The following is a 20,958-nucleotide window of genomic DNA, read 5'->3' on the forward strand; positions in this document are numbered from 1 at the left end:
CCATATCACTGTAGCAAACTTCTCTGGACATGGCCACAACAGACAACTTGATAGAAGATTAGAGCAAAAGATTGTTTGAATGGTGGAGGAAGCTCCTCAATAAACTGCCACATACATTCAAGGTGACCTTCAGACACATTGTACAACATTTGCAACTCGCCAATTCAGTGAAAGAGGGTTGCATGGTTGGTTCCCACTGCTGACAAACGGACATAAGAAAGGCAAATTACAATGTGCCATAACATACCTGAATATTCCCCACTCGCTTGTAAACAGACAGGATCAAATTTTCGTTTTTTTTAAAAGCACTCTATATTATTTGTAGAAAAACAAAATTAAGCCTTCAAAGAAAATAGTATTGTCCCCACAATCAGACACGGAAGAGTTTCTGTGATGTTTTGGAGTTTCTCTGCTGGCTCTTTGAGAATTGCATCATGAAATCAGGAGAATTCCAAGGCATGTCAAACCCAGTGTCAGAAAACTAGTTCTCTGTCAAATGTCATTGATCTTCCAGCAGGAGAATGACTCCCAACACACAACAAAACAAAGCCAGACATGGCTGAAGACAAAACACTAGACTGTTCTGCGGCCAGAAATGAGTCTAGATCAAAATTCTACTGAAAAACTGTGGATTGATCTGAAAACAGCAGTTGCGAGGCACCCTTCCAACCTGGGAGAACTGGAGCAGTTTATACATACATACAAGACAAGTGGGCCAAACTGCCAGTGAAGAGGTGCAGGAAGCTCATCCATGGCAAAGTGCCACAACACACATACAAACACACATGCATATGTAACAGCAATGCAGCCCCCTCTACATAATGTCCAAATGGGTGAGTGAACTAAAGGTTCTTTGAACACACAACAGTCACTCACAAAACATTGTAACTACCGCCTCTTCTGAAGCAAGAGAAACAAAAACGTTGATGTCTCAGAGAGATTGGCATCACCAGTTGAAATGCAGCTAGCACACCGCTTAACTTGCATTCAATTTCACTCCCATTAAAGTTGTACATAACATGCACCCACAAATGTGCGCACTGTCCTATTTTCTTTGAAAACTGAACATGTTTCATTCTATAAGACGTTGTAAGAAGATATTAAGGGTCTATGCAGAGATCATTATCCACATTGATCGATGAGGCCCAGTACTGTTAAAACCAGTGTAAATGCACACAACCACAACCACACACATACACACACTTAGGCTACTGTAAATTCACCTGAATCTGAGCACACACATCTTTCTATGTGAATTGGCCTACTTTCTCCCACCATAAGCCTCTTACACTGATGAAAATTTAGACACTTTAATTTCTCTTTCAGGCACATGTTCTAGACATTTTGTGGGCAGTGGATAAGGTTAAATTAGAGGGTCCATATCACCGGGACGTCCAAAGACGCCTTGAATAAGGTTCACAATGCAGGTAACTAGGGCTCGTATGTATGTCTTGTCGCACCTGACAGTTTGCTTAGATGTTAAACTGCACTTTTTCTAATTGTTACAATTTTAATATTATTCCAAACCTTGACCCTAACTGCAACCATCTAAACAAAATGGCTGAACTCAATCAACATGTGTGGTAGGCTGAACTTTCTAAGTTTTATTTTCAGATACTGAAGTAAGAGCTACAGAAGTGAAACCACAAGAACTTATTAAAAATAAATGACTCCGACTGAAATGAGCTATGAATAAATAAAATAAACAATATCTTCCTATATTTTCAAATGCTCATCTAATTTAAATCTATAGAGACAAATAAATTACAAGTAAAGCTATTTACTTGTGTTAGAATAAGGTGAACCCACAATAATCTGTTGGAGAATTAGCCTTTCAATTTATATGAAAGTCACCCAAATCGAACACCAAATAATAAGAGATTTTTAGGCTACCTTTCCCCTCCACTTTTAAGTTACTGTTCTCAGAAAATATCAGAGACAAGAAACTCATTTGAGGGGGTGTGACTTTGCAGTGGCAGTCTGACTCTATATATTGAGACATGATGTCCAAAGTGGCTTCAAGAGAAACGCACCAAGTTCAACTGCAGAGTTAATTTCAGGGCAATACACACTCTAACCCTCCCAATAGCATCACTATGGATAACTGTTTTTGCACACTTTGGATGACAGTTGTTCTGGCATCGATTACGCGGAGATCAGCCGCGGTGGGACCGGTTATCCGGTGCGAACCTTGTGATGTTGGAGCTCGGCTCTTGTGCAAACCGTTGCCCAAGGACTGCATCGAGAGAGTTCGCGAACCGGGCTGCGGCTGCTGCATGACTTGCGCGCTGGCCTTTGGACAGCCGTGCGGGGTTTACACGGGAAGATGTGGCTATGGCATGGCATGCCAGCACCAGCCCGGTGAAACGAAACCTCTCCAAGCTTTACTGGAAGGACGAGGACAGTGTGCAAATGCAACCAGGAAAAGAACCATCGCCACTTCACCTGCAGTCAATGAGCTACAAGGTAAATAACAATAAAAGTTTTTTATCCCCTAATGACGCAGTTCGGAAAGTTTCATACATAGTGTGCCAAATTATTACATCTTTTTGAGAGTAACATATGGATATGGCATATTGATAATGTTGATTGTAATTTGAAACCTGGATGCAAGGTAGTGTTTTTAATCTCGAGCTACCCAGAAGGAAGAAGCCGACCTGTGCATAATATGACCAATATTTACATATTCGGAAAGAAACATTATGACTATAACCTGCGGTCTGTTCAAGAATGTCGTTTTGATATTCAATGGATTAGCTTTAGGCTAAATGGAATTGCCTCACTCGTTTTCTGTTTGATATTGCTGCATTACTCCTAGTTCCTGCTTTATTCTCTTCACTTTCCTTAATTTTCTAAATCGGACTGTGCTGATAAACTGCACCACCCTTGTGCGTTGTTCCTGCCAAGCAAACGTTTCTGCGACGATTGATAGAACAGCGTAATTAAAATTCATGATGAGTCATCAGGCAGATATGTTTTATGGGTTGCTTCTACACAGGCAGCCCAATAAAAAAAACATTGACAGACCAATTAGTCAAAAAAAAATCGATGAAAATTATTGATGGAACTGGTCCCACATTTTAGTCAAATGTCAATATTTATCTGCACCATTAATGTTCTGTCTTCCAATTGTAATTATATATTGTTTTATATTTAGCAATCTTCGAAGGTTGTCTGACAAACTCTTCTCTACCCTCTTTTCTCATTGGTAATAATGTTCAGCTATTATTAGCTTGGGTGAACTTCAAGGGACTATGAAAAGATGCCAAGAAAACGCTTGAACAGCACAAATAAACCATTCACATGATCTGCACACTGCATTTAGTCTTATTACTATTATGTAATATTGGGAATGTTTCCAAATGTGCCACAACATCATGAACACACAAAGAACCCCCCCCCCCCCCCCCCCCCCTTTTATTTTTTTATTGGCAGAGAATGTTGGTGGTGTTCAGGAGGAGGAGCAAAACACCCCCACTCTACTCATCCAAGCCCCCCAAGCGCCCTCCAGCACCGGCAAACCTCCTGTTGACCCTCCCAAGCTCTTCCATCAACTCCCTCAGCTCCACCCTGGTAAGGTGGAGGTCATTCGCAGGGAACAGCTGAAGAGGACCCACAGCTACAAGATGGAGGAACTCCCTGGAACCCTCAGCACAGACCAGCATAACTTTTCCCTGGAGTCTAAGTCGGAGCCAGAATATGTAAGTACCCCCTTCACTGTTTTCATTTCATTTAGGAAATGCTCTCCTCCTCCTTCCTCCTCCTTTGTTCAGTGTTTTTTTGTTGTTATTCTCCGTCAAATGTCTGCGGGTGATGAAATGTTCAGGGTATGGGTGTGGATAGCTGGCGAAGGCGCGGTGGCAGGAGATTGGATGTGGCGGCAATTTGAACAGTAGTTCTACCTCTGCAGCTGACCTTGGGTCAGGCTGTCACTTGGCCGCAATGTGTTTGCGTGCCGACCGAGGGCCGCAGGGGAGCATTGGCAGGCTGGAGGGGAACGGCGAGGCTCAGGGCAGGCGGATTATGGATTGGCAACTCTGCGTGTGCCTGGTTGGACTCTCCCTCCTCATTCTATTTTTGATCCTGTCTTCAGTCCAGTGGCAGGGAAACTAGTGCAGCACGAGGAATGAGCTTTGCCTGGAGAGCTTTGATCAGTGACTGGAGCTGGACTTCAGAAGGAGGCCTGTCGGCTCCTTTATAGGACCTTTGAATGCACTCTTTGCATCGGCCTATCCCTTTTTGTAAAGCACTGGAGTTTCTAAGCAGCTTTCAACAAAGCATAAGCCCTCACAAGGTGGTCAGATGAATTCATTTCCTATTAGTTGCCTATTTCTCTTCTTATCCCTAGTACCACCATTGTCTGGGTATTAATGAAGGGTACGTAGTGGGTAGTCGGGTAAGCTACAACTGGAGCTTAGCGTAGCCTAATGCTAATGATTGCATCCCTGTTTAAGTTCTTAGAACATTTTGATTGATATACAGTATTAAGCATGCACTCTATTGTGGTTTGTATTCACTGCACTATTTTAATTGGTTAGAGAAATGCCACTGGGTAACCATGACATCATTATTTGAGCTGTAGGTAATAGGGAGAGGGCTTTGGATTTTAGGAAGTGGTGTGATATAGTGTGTGTCTGTGTCTTGTGTGTTTAGGGTCCCTGTCGTAGAGAGATGGAGAGTGTCCTCAACGGATTGAAAATCACAGACATCCTCAACCCAAGAGGCTTCCGCATACCTAACTGTGACAAAAAGGGCTTCTACAAAAAAAAACAGGTAAGGAAACAATTTAAAAAGGAAAAAATAAATCTGTTATGAGTCAGGTTCCTTAGTAATACAGAATGTGTGGCAGTCATGCTTCCAACCTATATAAAAGAAGCAAGCTATCTGACCAGTGATGTAATATAAATTACACCACTTTACTAACCAGCATAATGTGACTTGCAGGCCTGATGTGGCCTGTTGACCAGACATTTCCTACACCCATGTGTGGAGTTATAACTAGGCCCTTAAAGAAAGGCCTTATGATAAATCTAATCTGTTGTGATAAATAAATGTATGTTATAGGCTAATAGGGCTTGTGAAACCATTCATATAGGGTTTTATGAAGGACTAGAGGATTCTAGGTAGAACCTTTTGCAGAAAGTGCTACCTAGCCCCAAAAAAGGCATCCATATGGGAACAAACTGAACAACCATATATGGGTCAACCAGAAGCCCTGTAGGGGAACTTTTTTGGTGGGTTTCAGGTAGAAATCTGAACCATCTTTTTAAAAGTGTATAGATTCCTGCATGGAGCGGCCTTAGATGCCTTTTACTAGTTATTAGAGCCTCATCACCACTCAGTCGCACCAGCCGGGGTAGATCATAAAGACAGACGGTTGGCTCTGGATACATGGAACCACTAGCCCCTAAACCCCAGCAAGTGGCCAGCGTAGCTCAAACGGCTGCCATTTTGACGTGAACCCTCCCAGGGAGACAGACGTCAAGGTGGCTGCCGGCACCGCCGCTGGCTCCCCATAATTGCCAGACTTTTGAAGAGGCGGTGTCAAAAATAGACGCTTCAGCCGTGTCCCACATTCGCGTGGTCCTGGTACGCCCACAATTGGTTTATAATAAATGAGTATCCCTGACGCGTTCATGTGGAGACACTTACTGTAGTCCACCAGCGCCATCACGGCCTCCATGTCTATCACACGCCACGGCACTGAGTCTCTACGCACGCATTTTGAACCGCAATCATCACATAACCAGATTTACCAAAACGCCAGGCTCATTGTCTTTGTTCATTTCAAATATATGTACGTATTTTCTCAGGGATGGTAGGATTGGAGGGAGTGGCAGCCATTTCATGTCTGGAGGTTTACCTCTTCAGTTTAGACCAGACGTATCGTATATTAATGTGTACCTAGTTTAGAGTGCAGCATGTGACAAATGGCAACTCGATAATAGAAGAAAAGTGCATTTAATTGAGGTTTTTAATACATTTTTCCTTTTTAAATAAGGTCTATTAGATTCCCAACTGTTTTGTTAAATCTTTCATTTCCAAAGTTTTGCATATTTTTGATTGGAAGTACCATGTAATAGTGATACAGTGGATCTGATTAATATTTTCACTGGACAGTGCAATACATAAACTCCACTTTACCACATGGCTCTTACAGGGGTGATATTATCTCAAGGTTTTTCAACTGAATGTCAAGCAAAGGGTGGCCTGACTTCCATTCTGATCAACTCTTTTACAGAGTGACACAGTTTTTTCGCCTTCCTTTGCCCTTCAAATGAAGGCCTGCATGTTTTACTAGAGAGGACTCTGACCTTTAGTAAAATTGGCAGTAAAATAACAGCCCTTGGGTTCCTCCAGAGATTCTGTAAGTCATTTGTAGTACCCATAATTTGGAGCTGTGGGGTATAATCAGCAACAGATGATTTGTACTGGCCACTGGCTCACTGAAAATAGATCTTGGGTCTCAGTTGTTCACAAACGAGCCTAAGCAAATATTTTACCATGTTCCTGTTTACCTTTAAGCTCTCTATATGTGTGTGTAACTGGAGGTAGACCGTAAAAGCAGCTCAAAATACCACCAGCGTGCCATGTTCCATGGCCAAGTCTCCTGAGCACAAAATGGATGTTGATGTCCTTAACCATTTCATGTCCACTTCCTCCAGTCTTTCTTATGTTGCCATTATGCTACATTATCTGTGGTGTCTTTGTTAAGGTCTAAGGATTCTATTTCTATGTGTCAATCTTCGTCTCTCATTCTTTTGACTATATCTCTTACTCTCTTCATCTGTCTCTGTATATATCTTTTTCTCTCTGACACAGTGCCGTCCATCCAAGGGCAGAAAGCGAGGGTTTTGCTGGTGCGTCGACAAGTATGGGCAGCAATTGCCAGGTTTTGACGGGAAGGAGAAAAGAGACGCCCAGTGCTACAACTCTGAGAGCCAATAAGACCAGAGCAGAGAGAAGCAGAGAGAGAAAGGGAAAGAGCAGAGAGAGGAAGGAACACAAAGAGAAACTATGGGGATATTGTGATTCAAAAGGAGCCAAAATGACTGGGCCGGGACCTGGGCTTGGTATTGGCTGGCATTGATGACCCTTCGGCCCTTGGGACCTCATGAATGGCAGGGCATAAGGTGGCTTGAGAAGATGACAGGGACACATCTCAGCACACTCCTTGTGTCCCACATGAACATTCCTATAGCATGTGCTGTATGTACTGTAAACAGTGCATGGAGGGATTCTCCATTGAACCACAGGGCAGACCTGACTTGGTATATAACTTTAAAAAGGACAAATGAGACGCCATCATTCACACCTTAGCAGAGTGCCAGCCTTGATCATTTCTGACTTGATGACAGAGACTCATATACACTACTGGTCTCGACCTCGATGAGGGGAGTACACCAACGCACAACTAAGTGGCATTATAAACACGTGTTCGTGTGGTTGCTGTATATGGTTATGTGTGTGTGTGTGTGTGCGCGTGTGTGCGTATGAGATTCTTCGTGTTTGATATGTGGCTGTGTCTGTTTCTTTACAGGTGTTTGTGTATGTGATCAATAGAAGAGTGTCTCTGTCTATTAGTGTAATTATATGCTACAGGGTGCTGGTGTTTGACCACACTGTGTCACAATACAATATAGTGTCATACACTGTGTGACAGGATACATATATCAGCTTTTAATCCATTCAGCAGCTCTCCTCAGGACCCTATAATTCCCTCCTCAGGAGTTGAAAAGCTTGTTGTTCTCTCCTTCCATATGCAGTGCATTTACTCACCGTGGATGTACAGTAGGCTTACATTCACTATACATCTACCAGTGGAACAGTACATTAGGCCTGCATTCACTATACAGTGGATATAAAAAGTCTAAACACCCCTGGTTTTTGTGATGTAAAAACCAGGTGTGTGTAGTCTACATGCCAGGTTTTTGTGATGTAAAAGAATGAGACAAAGATAAATAATTTCAGAACTTTTCCACTTTTAATGTGACCTATACTGTGAACAATTCAATTGAAAAACAAACTGAAATCTTCGAGGGTGAAAAACAACAGAGACATTACCAAGAACTGGACTTCCCTCCAAAATGTATGAAAAGACGAGCAGAAAACTGGTCAGGGAGGCTTCCAAGAGGCCTACAGCAACATTAAAGGAACTGCAGGAATGTCTGGCAAGTACTGGCTGTGTGCTACATGTGACAACAACCTCCCGTATTCTTCATATGAATGGGCTATGGGGTAGGGTGGTAAGACGGAAGACTTTTCTTACAAAGAAAAAATCCAAGCCCGGCTGAAGTTTGCAAAAACAAACATCAAATCCCCCAAAAGCATGTGGGAAAATGTGTTATAGTCTGATGAAACCAAGGTTGAAGTTTTGGGCCATAATTTCAAAAGATATGTTTGGTGCATAAACAACACTGCACATCACCCAAAGAACACCATACCCACAGTGAAGCATGGTGGTGGCAGCATCATGCTTTGGGGCTTTTTCTTCAACTGGAACCGGGGCCTTAGTCAGGGTGGATGGAATTTCGTAATACCAGGCAATTTTGGCCCAAAACCTTCAGGTGTCCGTTAGAAAGATGAAGAGGAAGTTCACCTTTCAGCATGACAACGACCCAAAGCACACATCCAAATCCACAAAAGCATGGGTTCACCGGAAGAAGATTAACGTTTTGGAATGGCCCAGCCAGAGGCCAGACCTGAATCCAATTGAACATCTGTGGGGTGATCTGAAGAGGGCTGTGCACAGGAGATGTCCTCGCAATCTGACAAATTTGGAGCGCTTTTGCAAAGAAGAGTGGGCAAATATTGCCATGTCAAGATGTGCCATGCTAATAGAATCCTACCCAAAAAGACTGAGTGCTGTAATAAAACCAAAGGTGCTTCAACAAAGTATTAGTGAAAAGGTGTGTATACTTATGCAACCAGGTTATTGTGAGTTTTCAGTTTGTTTTTCAATTGAATTGTTCACGTTATAGATCACATTAAATGTGGAAAACATTCTGACATGATTTATCTTTGTCTCTTTCTTTTACATCACAAGAACCTGGCATTTTAATAGGGGTGTGTAGACTTTTTATATCCACTGTACATCCACCAGTGGAACAATATTTTTAGGCCTACATTAACTATACATCTACCAGTGGAACAATACATTAGGCCTGCATTCACTATACATCTACCAGTGGAATAGTACAGTAGGGCTAAGTTCACTATTCATGGATTGTGCCATTGTTGCCACTGAAGCCGCAGCCATTTGGTTACCAGAAGTTGAACGAGGGGTAATGACTATAAATAGACTAATTACCGTTTAATCTAAATTACACTATAGGGGTTTGAAAATCTGACAACATTGCTAAAGTAAGCATTTTTTTGGTAGGAAACAGCATTGCGATCATCATATAATCAAACATACTTAGATGGCAATGTTGTCATTAACTAGCAAAGTCAGCTAAGAATAGCTCACAATGCTAATGTTAGCGAGGTTAAACCCAGTGGATGCCCCTAAATATGAACTAGATAATTAACGTTTTGATCTAAAATCAATTTGGTCAAAATGATTACAAAAGGTGAAGCTACTGATTATTTGCCTTATTAAGAGATTATACATGTATTCAGGCATAAGTAGTGCACTTTAGACCAAATCTTCATCAGCTCCCATTGAAAATGCTTTGAGTGGAATGCTCAGTTGGACATTACCCACAAAACAAACAAACAATTGAAACAGTATTGTGACAAAACGTGCAATCCATGAATACATCTACAAGTGGAACAACACATTAGGCTGGCATTCACTATAGATTCAGTAGTGCAAGTAGGCCTACACTCACCATACATCTACCAGTGGAAGGTACAGTATTTCTGATAGTGAGAGGGCAGGAGCATTACCCAGTGTCAACAGAGTGGTCCTTGTTACTCCTCTGTCAGTTTGCATATAAGCTGGTTAATGGGACAAAGGGGAACAATATCCCTTATCTTTCATGACCGTGTGCATGTGGCATGTGTCTGTGTGTGTATTTATGTGTCTCCACTTGTTTTTGAGCCTGTTTTTCAGTTTTCAGAGTTTCATTTTCAACATTTGCTGTGCCTTAGTTCAAGGCCAATATGCTGTATGCATGTACACTTTTTTTTTTTTTTTTAACAAAACAAAATGCAATAAAGCTCAAGCCAGAATCCACCGCAGTGATTGAAATTTGTATGTGTTGCCTGAATATGCTTTAGATTTCTAAATGAACATTGTTGTTATAGTGATGCTGAGAATCTGATGATTTACAGTTATAACATCATGATATCCCTCTTAAACATTGCCACAAAAGTTGAGTTGAGGGTGAAGGGGTTTGTTATTTCAAAAACCAAAAGAGGATAGCAGGTTGCCATCTCTGGAGGATTTTGGGATGGAAGAACTGGACCTTGGCCATAACAGGGACAAACAGGACAGTAGAACATTGGTTTGGACCAAGTCTCTACAAGCAGACTGTAGGAAAATGCCTGCTGTATTGACCAAAACCAGGGTATTGAACACTAACCTTTAGGGCTTTTCATTTGTTGAGGACCAGTGTATATACAGTGTATCCACAGCAAAGCCAGTGGGTGTGAGGACCTTTGTTGTGGTTAATTAAGCTATCAGCAATAGTGCTTTTATTCAAATCTCTGTATTCTGTTGTGTCCTATGCTAGAGAAACATACTCAAAACACAAATGTTGAGGTTAACATGTTTATTAAAAGCATATTATTACACAGAGTAACATACATAGGCCATGTACATGATTCCAGACAAACCCAAAAATGTAATAGCAGCATATCTCATACACATTTCTAACAAACTGTCAGAAACCGGTTCATGAAATATAATAAATATAGACATTTTATGATGAAACCATATGTCAATCAAAATAAAAAGTTATGTTCAAACAAACAAAACAATGAAAGCACATGGGAAGGGCGGTGTACGTGCAGACAGCAGGGAGAAAGACATGTCCCAACAAACCTCTGCTAAACCAGAAGACCTGCAGACCAATGGAGGTAGATGAAGACAGAAAAACTCACCCAAAACCAAACAGTGGCTTGGATGAGCAGTGATATGTTTGTGCCTGGTCGCCAGGCACATACTTGTGGTGTTTTAAGTATTTCCCCGATACCCATTGAGGAAATGTCAATGAGAATACATTCCGACACTGTCAACATGTTGAATGAATGAATAGCTGTGTTGTTTCACGTACAGTGCTCAGGTCCAACGGGTTGAATGAATCAAAAACAGATTCTGAAGACCCTAAACTTGGCTTGGCAGAGCCGGAGACCTGTGGTCTTCACAGATGGAGTTATTTAGTCAGAAACACAAATGTATACACTGTTGCCCTATTTACAATCAAAAAATAGGCAAACATATAAATAATCTAAAAATTACTAATGGTTCATACTAGTAAGCACATACACATTTTGAATAAATAAGATGTGATACGTCACGTAAATAAATTAAGAGTAATTTCTATTTTTTTTTCGGAAATAAAATGTTATGTTGTGTGCTTATGTGAATGAGTGCGTATTTGTAAGTGTATGAGAAGGTCTATAGTGTATATATATGGTGGATGCGGGTGTGTCTTGGTCTGATGACACCTACGTATGTGTTTAATGGTGTTCAAGCTGAGGCCAAAATAATTCATATGTGTCCATGGGTGTGTGTATGTGTGTGAGTGTAAATGATTGTTTGTGTGCATATGCCTGCATGTGCATCCGTGGGGAATGTGTGTCAGAGCGTCCACGACTTAGTGAGTGACCTCCTGCTGGCACTCAGAGTCCTCCAGTAGATCATTTGACTCTGGGATCTTCTTCCCATTCCATGAAGACACACACCAACACCTGGCCGGAGGTCCCACCAGGGAGGACTCGCACTGTAGCACAACAACAACACGGATCAACATCCCTACATTCACTTTCTGCTTATCAAGATTAGTTTCAGTGATCAGATCACGTAGTGAAGAAAACGCTATCGCCCGCTAACGAGCTAATGCTATGCCTACAAGCCCATCTCTACTGAGGAAACTCTGGAGGTAGGCCTTACCTGCTTGGCCTTGTAGAAGCCATGCTTGTCACAGTTGGGGAGGTAGAAGGTGGTGAACTTCTCTCCTAGTTTCTGCTGAGAGCTGGCTATCCTGTCCAGGGCTCCATGAAGCTCAGTGTGGCAGGGACCCTGGGCGAAGGGCAGAGAAGGAAACCAATGAGCCAAATCCAAATACCAAGATCGGCACAGAATACAAAAGGAATAAGACGTTTTATATGACTGAAAAGTTTAGCATACATTAAATAAGTAAAAAAGTTATCTCGAAGCAAGAGCTTAGAGGTTTTAGTTTAAAATGGCAACACCTCCCTCTGGTGGCTAACATCTCAACTTACTAACATTAAAAAGCAGGGTTTAGAGGCGCTTTGCTTCCACTAAGCTGAAGGTAAATGAGAGTATAATGTGCATACCTGATCCACAAGTTTGTTGCGAATGCTATTGACCTTGGCCTTGATGCTCTCCTGGGCTGCCTCATCTCTGGGATCAAAGGGCGTGTTGAGTCCCAGGAGGTAGTGCAAGGACCTGTGATCCGGCACCCCCTCTATGTCCTCTGTGGATTCATTTATTTTATGTCAACAAAAAGGTTTCATTTGTAGACTGTCCAAAGATGAAAGGGAGTAATTAATTCATGAAAAACTAAAACATGAGCACAGAAAGCTGGGTGTACCTGGTCCCTGGTCCTCGGTGCAGATGGCCTGTCCCCTGGTGAGCGAGTGAAGGGGTCTGGGATCCCCAGGTCTAGGGCTGCATTTCAAACCTTCTGCACAGTGGGCCGTGTACACCCCACAGGAAGCCCCCTTCTCCAGGGCACATGCCAGACAGCAGCCGCAGCCTGGCTCCCTTAGGACCTGCTGACAGTCTGTGGAGATGGCAGGGCATTCGTTGAGATTCTCCTGGGTGCAGGGGGCACAGCGGATTGGCTCCGGTCCTACCAATGGGGAACATTGGGACAGAGAGGCCAGGAGGGATGATGACACGGCCGCCAACAGAGTCAACCTCTCATATAATCCAAGCATGGTGAAACTGGATACTTCACGTTAAGGAATAATATTCTAGGCAGGTGTAGTTAGGAATCTTCCGAGTGTTGTAATGGATCTTCAAGTGAGATTTTGAGTCTTCAGGTAAAGTTATGGATCGTTAAGTGTTGTCTTCAGGCTTCTTCAGGTGTAGTTTCTGTTTTTTTCTCAAGCACGTTTGACAAGAACAATATTGTGTAGATATATAGCTATAGATTTATTTCTTCCCTATTGAACTGAATTCTCCTAACAGAGTGCTGCAGTACTTATACAGAACTCTGACCCTCAGGGACGTTAATGTTTGAACCAGTAACTCCAGATATTAAATATTTTGGACGGACAGAACAGCTTCAGCTGTTTTGGTGGTGCTGACCTCTGGTTGAAGTGCGTAGATCGGAACCGTGGTTCACTAGTCAATATTTACTTTGGGATGAGGAGTGATTGTACAAGGGAATGTTAGAAAACATCACAAAAACAATGAATTTGTTTGGCATTTTGATCACCTGATAGTTCATTTGCAATCTTACCTGTTTCATAATGACAATGCAAGACTGGACTCTCAAGTCTTTTTCCCTTAATTTGTCATTTCCAGCAATTGAGCATATGGAACTGTTTTAATAGTTAAAATGTATCTACCTTAATACAGTTGATTTATCAACATATACCTTTAGGAAGATTGTATTGCAGTGCATATATTCTAGCTCTACAGTGCCTTATGTATTCACCCCCTCTAGCACTTTTCCACTATTTATTGTGTTACAACATGAAATCAAAATTGATTAAGCCACTGATCAAAACAAAAAAGTTGGCAATGTCAAAGTGAAAAATAAAATCTGTAAATTGTTCTAAATGATTTACAAATATAAAATAAAACAGTCGATTGGTTAAGTATTCACCCCTTTGCTATGACGTAGCTGAATTAAATGTGATCCAACCAATCGTCTATAAAAGTAATATAAGTTGAATGGAGTCCGTCTGTGTGCAGTTAAGGTTTTCATGTTATATTATTTCATGTTAAATAAACCTGTCTCTGGGAGTTCCAAAAGTTGGTTAGTACAATCCGTAACAAAAATGACAATGATATAATAAAAATACAAAATCTAAGAAAATCCACATGTTTATTTAAACAATTGAAACGGTATTGTGCAACAATCAGGAGCAGGATATGAGAACATTTTCAAGGCATTGATTATCCCCCAGTGAACAGTTAAGTCCCAAATGTGATTACGTCCCAAATGTGATTCTGGCTAGAACAGGGTGTCCTCAAAAACTAAATATCCAGGCAAGAAGGGCACTTGTGAGGGAGGCCACCAAGAGGCAACTCTATAGAAGGTAACACTGTGCATACTGCAAAAACAACCTGGATTCTTCACAAAAATGTCCTTCATGGAAGACTGGCAAAAATGAATCCATTGTTGAAATAAACTTGACTACAGTTTGCCATAAGCCATGTAGAAGATTCTGAAGATTCTATAGTCTGATGAGACCAATATAGGGATTTTGGCTTTAATGATAACTTCCAAGTTTGGCCCACACCTATCACTGCACATCATCCAGAGAACACCATCCCTACCATGAAGCATGGTGGTGGCAGCATCATGCTGTGGGGATGCCTCTCAGCAGCAGGGACTGGGAGACTGGATAGGATTGAGGGAAGGATGAACAGAGCAAAATACAGACCTGACAGAGCTTGAGCAATTTTGCATACTAGAATGGGCAACACTTGCTGTATCCAGATGTGCCAAGCGGGTAGAGACTTATCCAGATAGGTAAAAGTGTCTCTACCAAATATTGACTAAAGGGGACGAATACTTATGAAATGTATTATTTTTCTGTTTTGTATTTGTAATTAATTTAGAACAATTTGTAGATTTTATTGTTCACTTTGACGTGTTGGATGTTGGTCTTGATCAGTGTCAAAAACTCCAAATTAGATCCATTTAGATTTTCAACACAAGAAAATGTGTAAAGGTGCAAGGGGTGTGAATACTTTTGAGAGGCATAGTGTTAGAAAACTTTTTTGTGTACATTTTTGATCAGTAAACGGCTTCCATATCCATGTCAATACATTTTTCCAACAACAGTACGCAGCTTGAGCTTACCTTGAAATTGATAGGGAAGCTTGTGGTCGTCATACAGAAAAATATATTGTGACTCAGCTGTGGACTACTCAAATTAATTTAAAAATCCTACTCTTATACTCTTGCACTACAAAGTTTTTTTTGTCTTTTGCTGAACTTTTTACCCTGATGAAACACTGTAAACAGCACATTCTATGCAATACGTGCCTTATGTATATAGACAGATTGATAAGCAAGAAAATCTTTCTACCAGTCACTCAAATTAAGCAATATATGACAGAATGGACAGACTTTGCCTGTAGGACAGTCGACTTAAGGGGTTCAGTGTCTATTGATATGTAAGAATACATGTAGTGTCTGATGAGGACAGACTATTGATGGGTTGAGATGTACAGTACCCTTCGGTACTTTACTTGATTAGAAGGTATTTGTCAGGTACTAGTTATGGCTTGATTCTACTTTGACAAATATACTTGTGGGTTTGTTCATGTGCTGGACTTTGGAGTCATTTGTGGGTCACATAAGCACAATCATTCCTTCAGTTACATAACATGTTTGTCCGAATACCTTTTGTAATTGGTCTTTACCTAGTGTAGTATTAGTGACACATCTATGGTAAAACATACACACACTCTCTCTACACCGCCACTTTTCCACACATGACAGTGAATGGTGATTTTACGTAATGACAGGACAAGATGTACCATCTGAAATTGCTATGTCATATGTTGATAATGAGAGATTACATTAGACTGAGAATGTAGCAATGTAGGTCCTGGCTAAAGCAGTTGGCTTGTTTGGAATGTCACCTGATCTCAGTGTCCTAATTGAAGGTGAATCAAATTGGTTACAAAGTATTAATTGCCTTGCTATGTTTTATTGAGGCCTCTTACTAACATTGCAACCTCACTCAACAATAAGCTCATGTGTCGTAGCCTCCTCAATGTTGTGCATCAGATTCATCAGCCATTTTGGGAACATACCATCCTATGGTGAAAAAGGGGAAACGGTTTTATTGGAAGATGGGTCGAGAACATTGTACATTTGATATATTTAGTTTGCCCAGACTACAGACTTTGAATACTCACTGCAGTTGGCAGCTTTCGCTTTCCTCTAGAACTTATTTTCTTCTGTGGTGGTGGTAGCATCCCGCCCCCTTCCCTCTGCTGTGGCTCTTGTGGTGTTGGTAGCACTTCATCTGAAACTGGCCAGCAAGGTCTACTCCATCTGTTAGAGGTTTCTTTCCCTCTTTTGTTCATAACCTCTGTCTGGTTGAAATAAATGGGAATAATTGAAGCAAAGATCACTACAAATGTAAAGTTAGAAATGGAGACTACTCTTACTTCTAGCTGAGGTCCATCCTCTTCTTCATCTAACTCTGCTCTCTGTTTCAAAGGCAGGGGGATAGTTGGATGTGGTGCAGAAAGATTGTCATTCTTCACCTGTGCAGCGCTACTTTGATCCAGAGAAGTGTACTGTTTGCTAGCTCTCTGTACCTTTAAGCAATATCTGTCTTCCTGTTCTTCATTTTCTTTTTTCTTGTTTGTGTCCTTTTCCTCTTCATCCACCACTTCCACTAGCTCCTTAGCCTCCTCCTCCTCCTCCTCTTGGATAGGTTCTAGCCACTGCATTGAGTTGATTCGTATTTGTTTTAGTGTACAGACCATGTAAATCTGAACTGAATCGGGCTAAAAAGAATTCAAAGGATCCTTGTACTATTTTTAATGGCTCTGAATTCGGCAAAATTGTAATCTTTCTAATAACATGTGCATATAATATTCACAACAGGCTACAGCACTAAACATTTCAATTAGCATAATTCCTCTTTAAAATTTAGTTTTTCTACAGATGTTTAAAAATAGACATTTAAACATACACATTTCTGTTGATTCTCCATAACATCCGTAAGCTGAGAGAGAGAGATTTTTCTTTTAATCTGAGGGTTAACTTTGTGCCTGAAGTTTTCAGTCAGTCTGGGTGCACACCAGTTCATTATTGTCTTGATTATCAATTAACTTGCCTGAATAATCACACCTTTAATTAAAGGTTGTGTTGCTAAGTGGACCATTATGCAAACCTGTGTTTATAGTCATGGGATAATAAAACTAGCCACTGACTTAGTTGACCCAGTGGTTTGCTGCAAGAAGAAAGAAGGTTTTGGGGACAAACCTCTACCAAGGGGTATGCTCATCTGAAAAGGCGTGGTTGTTTTTCCATGTTGACCACTAGTATTGGCTACATTATATGAAGGAATGTTTCCAAAGTCAATAGTTGAGTAGATCATATCCACATGGTCTACGTTTATCCTGTTTGTTGCTTAATGGTAACCATAGAGAAATTGATTTATGGAGCAGGCTACAAGGTCATCAAAACAACATTAGCTGGTCACGTTGATTGGCTCTTGTTAGTGTCACACTGTGGGTCCATTTAAGGTCCTGGTACTCCTGTAGCCTGATCCACCATCCTGACCTCCCCAACTTAGACTGTGTGAAATACATGTACAAACAAGTGGTGACAAATCATGACAAGTGAGGGAAAATAAATCAGGGGAAAGTGGTCAGTTGGTTAGATAAGTGAGGTTTTCTTTGGCATGAAGTACGGAAAACTGTGCCAGCCAGGATTTGGTAACAAACAGTGCCATCAATCCTGGTTTGGCAGAGAAAGTCCCATTTCATATACAGATGAGACTATAAAACATAAAAATAAAAATCTATTTTTAAAAATGCTGCAAACTAATTATCTTGATAAACCTACAAAAGTATGTTTGTTGAGCTAGTTATATTCCAATATAACAGGTTTTTGTAAGACATTTCTATCTTTAAGTTAACAGTTTAATAACTTTATTTGATAAGCAATACAAGTCCCTGGCCTCAGTATAGTGTCAGTGTTGTGTGTTTCAGAATGAATTTGATCAAATAAAGGGAACGGAGTGGACGGTTTCCTGAACTCCACAACCCGCTGTTTTAAGCAAGTTGTAGGCTACCAGCCAGACCAACTCAGTGTTGACATAACTGTTACAATGCTTTAGCCCTTGAAAAACCACACAATATTGGGAAAACATTGGAAAACATTGGCCACCATTCAGCTAGGGACAAATTGACATTCCTAGGTTCATCTGGAAAATAACAGACAGATTCAGTCAACTTGCCATTGTCAGTGACTTTGGGCAGCTGAAGCATGGCAGGAAAGTTGTTATTGTAACAATTAAGATGTTTCAAAGATTATCAAATTGAACAGGGAAAATACGTTGAACATACACTCACCTAAAGGATTATTAGGAACATCTGTTCAATTTCTCATTAATGCAATTATCTAATCAACCAATCACATGGCAGTTGCTTCAATACATTTAGGGGTGTGGTCCTGGTCAAGACAATCTCCTGAACTCCAAACTGAATGTCAGAATGGGAAAGAAAGGTGATTTAAGCAATTTTGAGCGTGGCATGGTTGTTGGTGCCAGACGGGCCGGTCTGAGTATTTCACAATCTGCTCAGTTACTGGGATTTTCACGCACAACCATTTCTAGGGTTTACAAAGAATGGTGTGAAAAGGGAAAAACATCCAGTATGCGGCAGTCCGGTGGGCGAAAATGCCTTGTTGATGCTAGAGGTCAGAGGAGAATGGGCCGACTGATTCAAGCTGATAGAAGAGCAACTTTGACTGAAATAACCACTCGTTACAACCAAGGTATGCAGCAAAGCATTTGTGAAGCCACAACACGCACAACCTTGAGGCGGATGGGCTACAACAGCAGAAGACCCCACCGGTACCACTCATCTCCACTACAAATAGGAAAAAGAGGCTACAATTTGCACGAGCTCACCAAAATTGGACAGTTTAAGACTGGAAGAATGTTGCTTGGTCTGATGAGTCTCGATTTCTGTTGAGACATTCAGATGGCAGAGTCAGAATTTGGCGTAAACAGAATGAGAACATGGATCCATCATGCCTTGTTACCACTGTGCAGGCTGGTGGTGGTGGTGTAATGGTGTGGGGGATGTTTTCTTGGCACACTTTAGGCCCCTTAGTGCCAATTGGGCATTGTTTAAATGCCACGGCCTACCTGAGCATTGTTTCTGACCATGTCCATCCCTTTATGACCACCATGTACCCATCCTCTGATGGCTACTTCCAGCAGGATAATGCACCATGTCACAAAGCTCAAATCATTTCAAATTGGTTTCTTGAACATGACAATGAGTTCACTGTACTGAAATGGCCCCCACAGTCACCAGATCTCAACCCAATAGAGCATCTTTGGGATGTGGTGGAACGGGAGCTTCGTGCTCTGGATGTGCATCCCACAAATCTCCATCAACTGCAAGATGTTATCCTATCAATATGGGCCAAAATTTCTAAAGAATGCTTTCAGCACCTTATTGAATCAATGCCACGTAGAATTAAGGCAGTTCTGAAGGCGAAAGGGGGTCAAACACAGTATTAGTATGGTGTTCCTAATAATCCTTTAGGTGAGTGTACATGTATGCTATGTATCAGTCATTCACACTGTACCTAGTTATGTATTAATGGTAATTTTGCTGATAAATATTGCAGATACATCAAACTAGGTTCTGTTCTATCTGGGTCATGTTGGTCTGATTTGAGAATTCTGTTGAGGTAACAAAACATGCATATGGGGTAACCTCATTAGTCGACCAGGATTCTGGATTTAAAAATAAATATATATATATATATATATATATATATATATATATATATATATATATATGTGTGTCTGTATATATGTGTATGTATATATATATATGATTGTGAGGACTTCTTGCAATCAACATATATTAACACATTACTATTACTATATTTTCTCTATCCAAATACTAACCGCAACTTTAGCCCTGACTCACCTGACTACAATTGCAACATTTTCCCTAAACACTCATAGGGATACTTTTGTGGATTTTGAGATTTGGGGTATATTCCTACTTACCTACAGTTAGACAAAATGATGGACACAATGTCTCTGCAAACAGTTTGAAGAAAGTTAAGTTGTAGCATATCATTCATTTAGCGCAATTGCTTGTTGCCAACGAGTAAGTACCAGAGATTGGGACTCGAGATGCACTCAAGTCGAATAAAAATGGACTCCCGACGCACACTCGTCGTCTTATGACGTCACTCAGACTCAAGTTGTAAGAATTTGTGGACAATTACAAAATACGTACAGTAATCCTTCTCAAATATTCCTATAGCTTTCAGTCAGTAATGTGATGCTGTACAGAGTGCCTTCGTATCATGGCTGACGGCGGAATAGGGGATTACGCGAGCGAGAGAGGAGTGCGAGTGTCGATTTGCACAAGCTGGGCAGCTCAACATGTGCACTTCTCTTTGGTTTTACCAATATTCAAACAGAAGGATTGAACAAGCAGGGTGCAATGAAATAAAATATGCTGGATCATCAACATCGAACTTCATTAGACATCCTAAAACATACACAGAGGTCAGTTTGCTGTTAGTGAAAGGTGGCTAGCTAGCTTAATGAAATGCTGTAGCCTAAGGAAGGCTACGAAGGAGCACTTCACCCTTAGGGGGTGTCTATCATGTCTGAGAGATTTGTAGAACAGTGAGATTTGTTTCACACAATTGGCCTAAAGGTATACGTTTTTATTTTATTTTTTGCGCAACCAGAATCAAGTATTATGTCACTGTTGATTGAAGGGCGAGCTAGATCTCAAAATACATGTAGTCACGCTTTTTTTCGCCCTACAAGTAAATTCTATGTATTAGCACCGTTCTTCTTGATGTATTGTGCCATCTGATGTAGTACAGCAATGTTCCTATCAATAGA

General features: G+C 41.0%; 3 protein-coding genes across 5 annotated transcripts; 1 reads left to right on the forward strand and 2 right to left on the reverse strand.

The window, feature by feature from the left end:
* The first annotated feature begins 1,935 nt into the window (after positions 1-1,935).
* LOC105018684 (insulin-like growth factor-binding protein 3) lies at positions 1,936-7,988 on the forward strand. Its single transcript, XM_010884308.5, has 4 exons — positions 1,936-2,466; positions 3,436-3,701; positions 4,654-4,773; positions 6,823-7,988. The coding sequence occupies exons 1-4, from the start codon at positions 2,097-2,099 to the stop codon at positions 6,946-6,948; spliced, it is 882 nt and encodes a 293-aa protein (XP_010882610.1). The 5' UTR covers positions 1,936-2,096; the 3' UTR covers positions 6,949-7,988.
* Positions 7,989-10,703: 2,715 nt separating this feature from the next.
* Positions 10,704-13,616, reverse strand: LOC105018675 (insulin-like growth factor-binding protein 1). The gene is made up of 4 exons (XM_010884295.3): positions 12,726-13,616; positions 12,469-12,608; positions 12,062-12,190; positions 10,704-11,891 (listed from the first exon to the last, which is right to left on the reverse strand). Exons 1-4 carry the CDS (start codon positions 13,072-13,074, stop codon positions 11,766-11,768), a joined length of 744 nt encoding a protein of 247 aa, XP_010882597.1. The 5' UTR covers positions 13,075-13,616; the 3' UTR covers positions 10,704-11,765.
* A 1,094-nt stretch (positions 13,617-14,710) lies between these two features.
* LOC109615627 (receptor-interacting serine/threonine-protein kinase 3-like) lies at positions 14,711-17,295 on the reverse strand. Of its 3 annotated transcripts, XM_034289584.1 has the most exons (5): positions 17,032-17,295; positions 16,652-16,780; positions 16,499-16,540; positions 16,244-16,423; positions 14,711-16,142 (listed from the first exon to the last, which is right to left on the reverse strand). In XM_034289584.1, the coding sequence occupies exons 1-5, from the start codon at positions 17,146-17,148 to the stop codon at positions 16,062-16,064; spliced, it is 549 nt and encodes a 182-aa protein (XP_034145475.1). In that variant the 5' UTR covers positions 17,149-17,295; the 3' UTR covers positions 14,711-16,061. The 3 variants fall into 3 exon arrangements, with proteins under 3 accessions (XP_034145475.1, XP_034145461.1, XP_034145465.1); XM_034289570.1 differs by having other exon boundaries at positions 16,499-16,780; positions 17,032-17,294; XM_034289574.1 differs by lacking the exon at positions 17,032-17,295 and having other exon boundaries at positions 16,499-17,021.
* Between the last annotated feature and the right edge of the window lie 3,663 nt (positions 17,296-20,958).

The sequence above is a fragment of the Esox lucius genome, chromosome 3 (assembly GCF_011004845.1).
Source record: "Esox lucius isolate fEsoLuc1 chromosome 3, fEsoLuc1.pri, whole genome shotgun sequence".
NCBI lineage: Eukaryota > Metazoa > Chordata > Actinopteri > Esociformes > Esocidae > Esox > Esox lucius.

Bases quoted from the DNA above. Each gene is read 5' to 3' on its own strand.
- LOC105018684 (XM_010884308.5), top strand. From the start codon at position 2,097: ATGGATAACTGTTTTTGCACACTTTGGATGACAGTTGTTCTGGCATCG. The intron at 2,467-3,435 runs GTAAATAACAAT...TTTTATTGGCAG, and splicing joins TGCAGTCAATGAGCTACAAG to AGAATGTTGGTGGTGTTCAG. The intron at 4,774-6,822 runs GTAAGGAAACAA...TCTCTGACACAG, and splicing joins GCTTCTACAAAAAAAAACAG to TGCCGTCCATCCAAGGGCAG.
- LOC105018675 (XM_010884295.3), bottom strand. From the start codon at position 13,074: ATGCTTGGATTATATGAGAGGTTGACTCTGTTGGCGGCCGTGTCATCA. The intron at 12,609-12,725 runs GTACACCCAGCT...ATGAATCCACAG, and splicing joins CACCGAGGACCAGGGACCAG to AGGACATAGAGGGGGTGCCG. The intron at 12,191-12,468 runs GTATGCACATTA...CCCTTCGCCCAG, and splicing joins GCAACAAACTTGTGGATCAG to GGTCCCTGCCACACTGAGCT.
- LOC109615627 (XM_034289570.1), bottom strand. From the start codon at position 17,148: ATGAACTGGTGTGCACCCAGACTGACTGAAAACTTCAGGCACAAAGTT. The intron at 16,781-17,031 runs GTATGTTTAAAT...AACTCAATGCAG, and splicing joins TGGAGAATCAACAGAAATGT to TGGCTAGAACCTATCCAAGA. The intron at 16,424-16,498 runs GTAAGAGTAGTC...TATTTCAACCAG, and splicing joins AGGATGGACCTCAGCTAGAA to ACAGAGGTTATGAACAAAAG.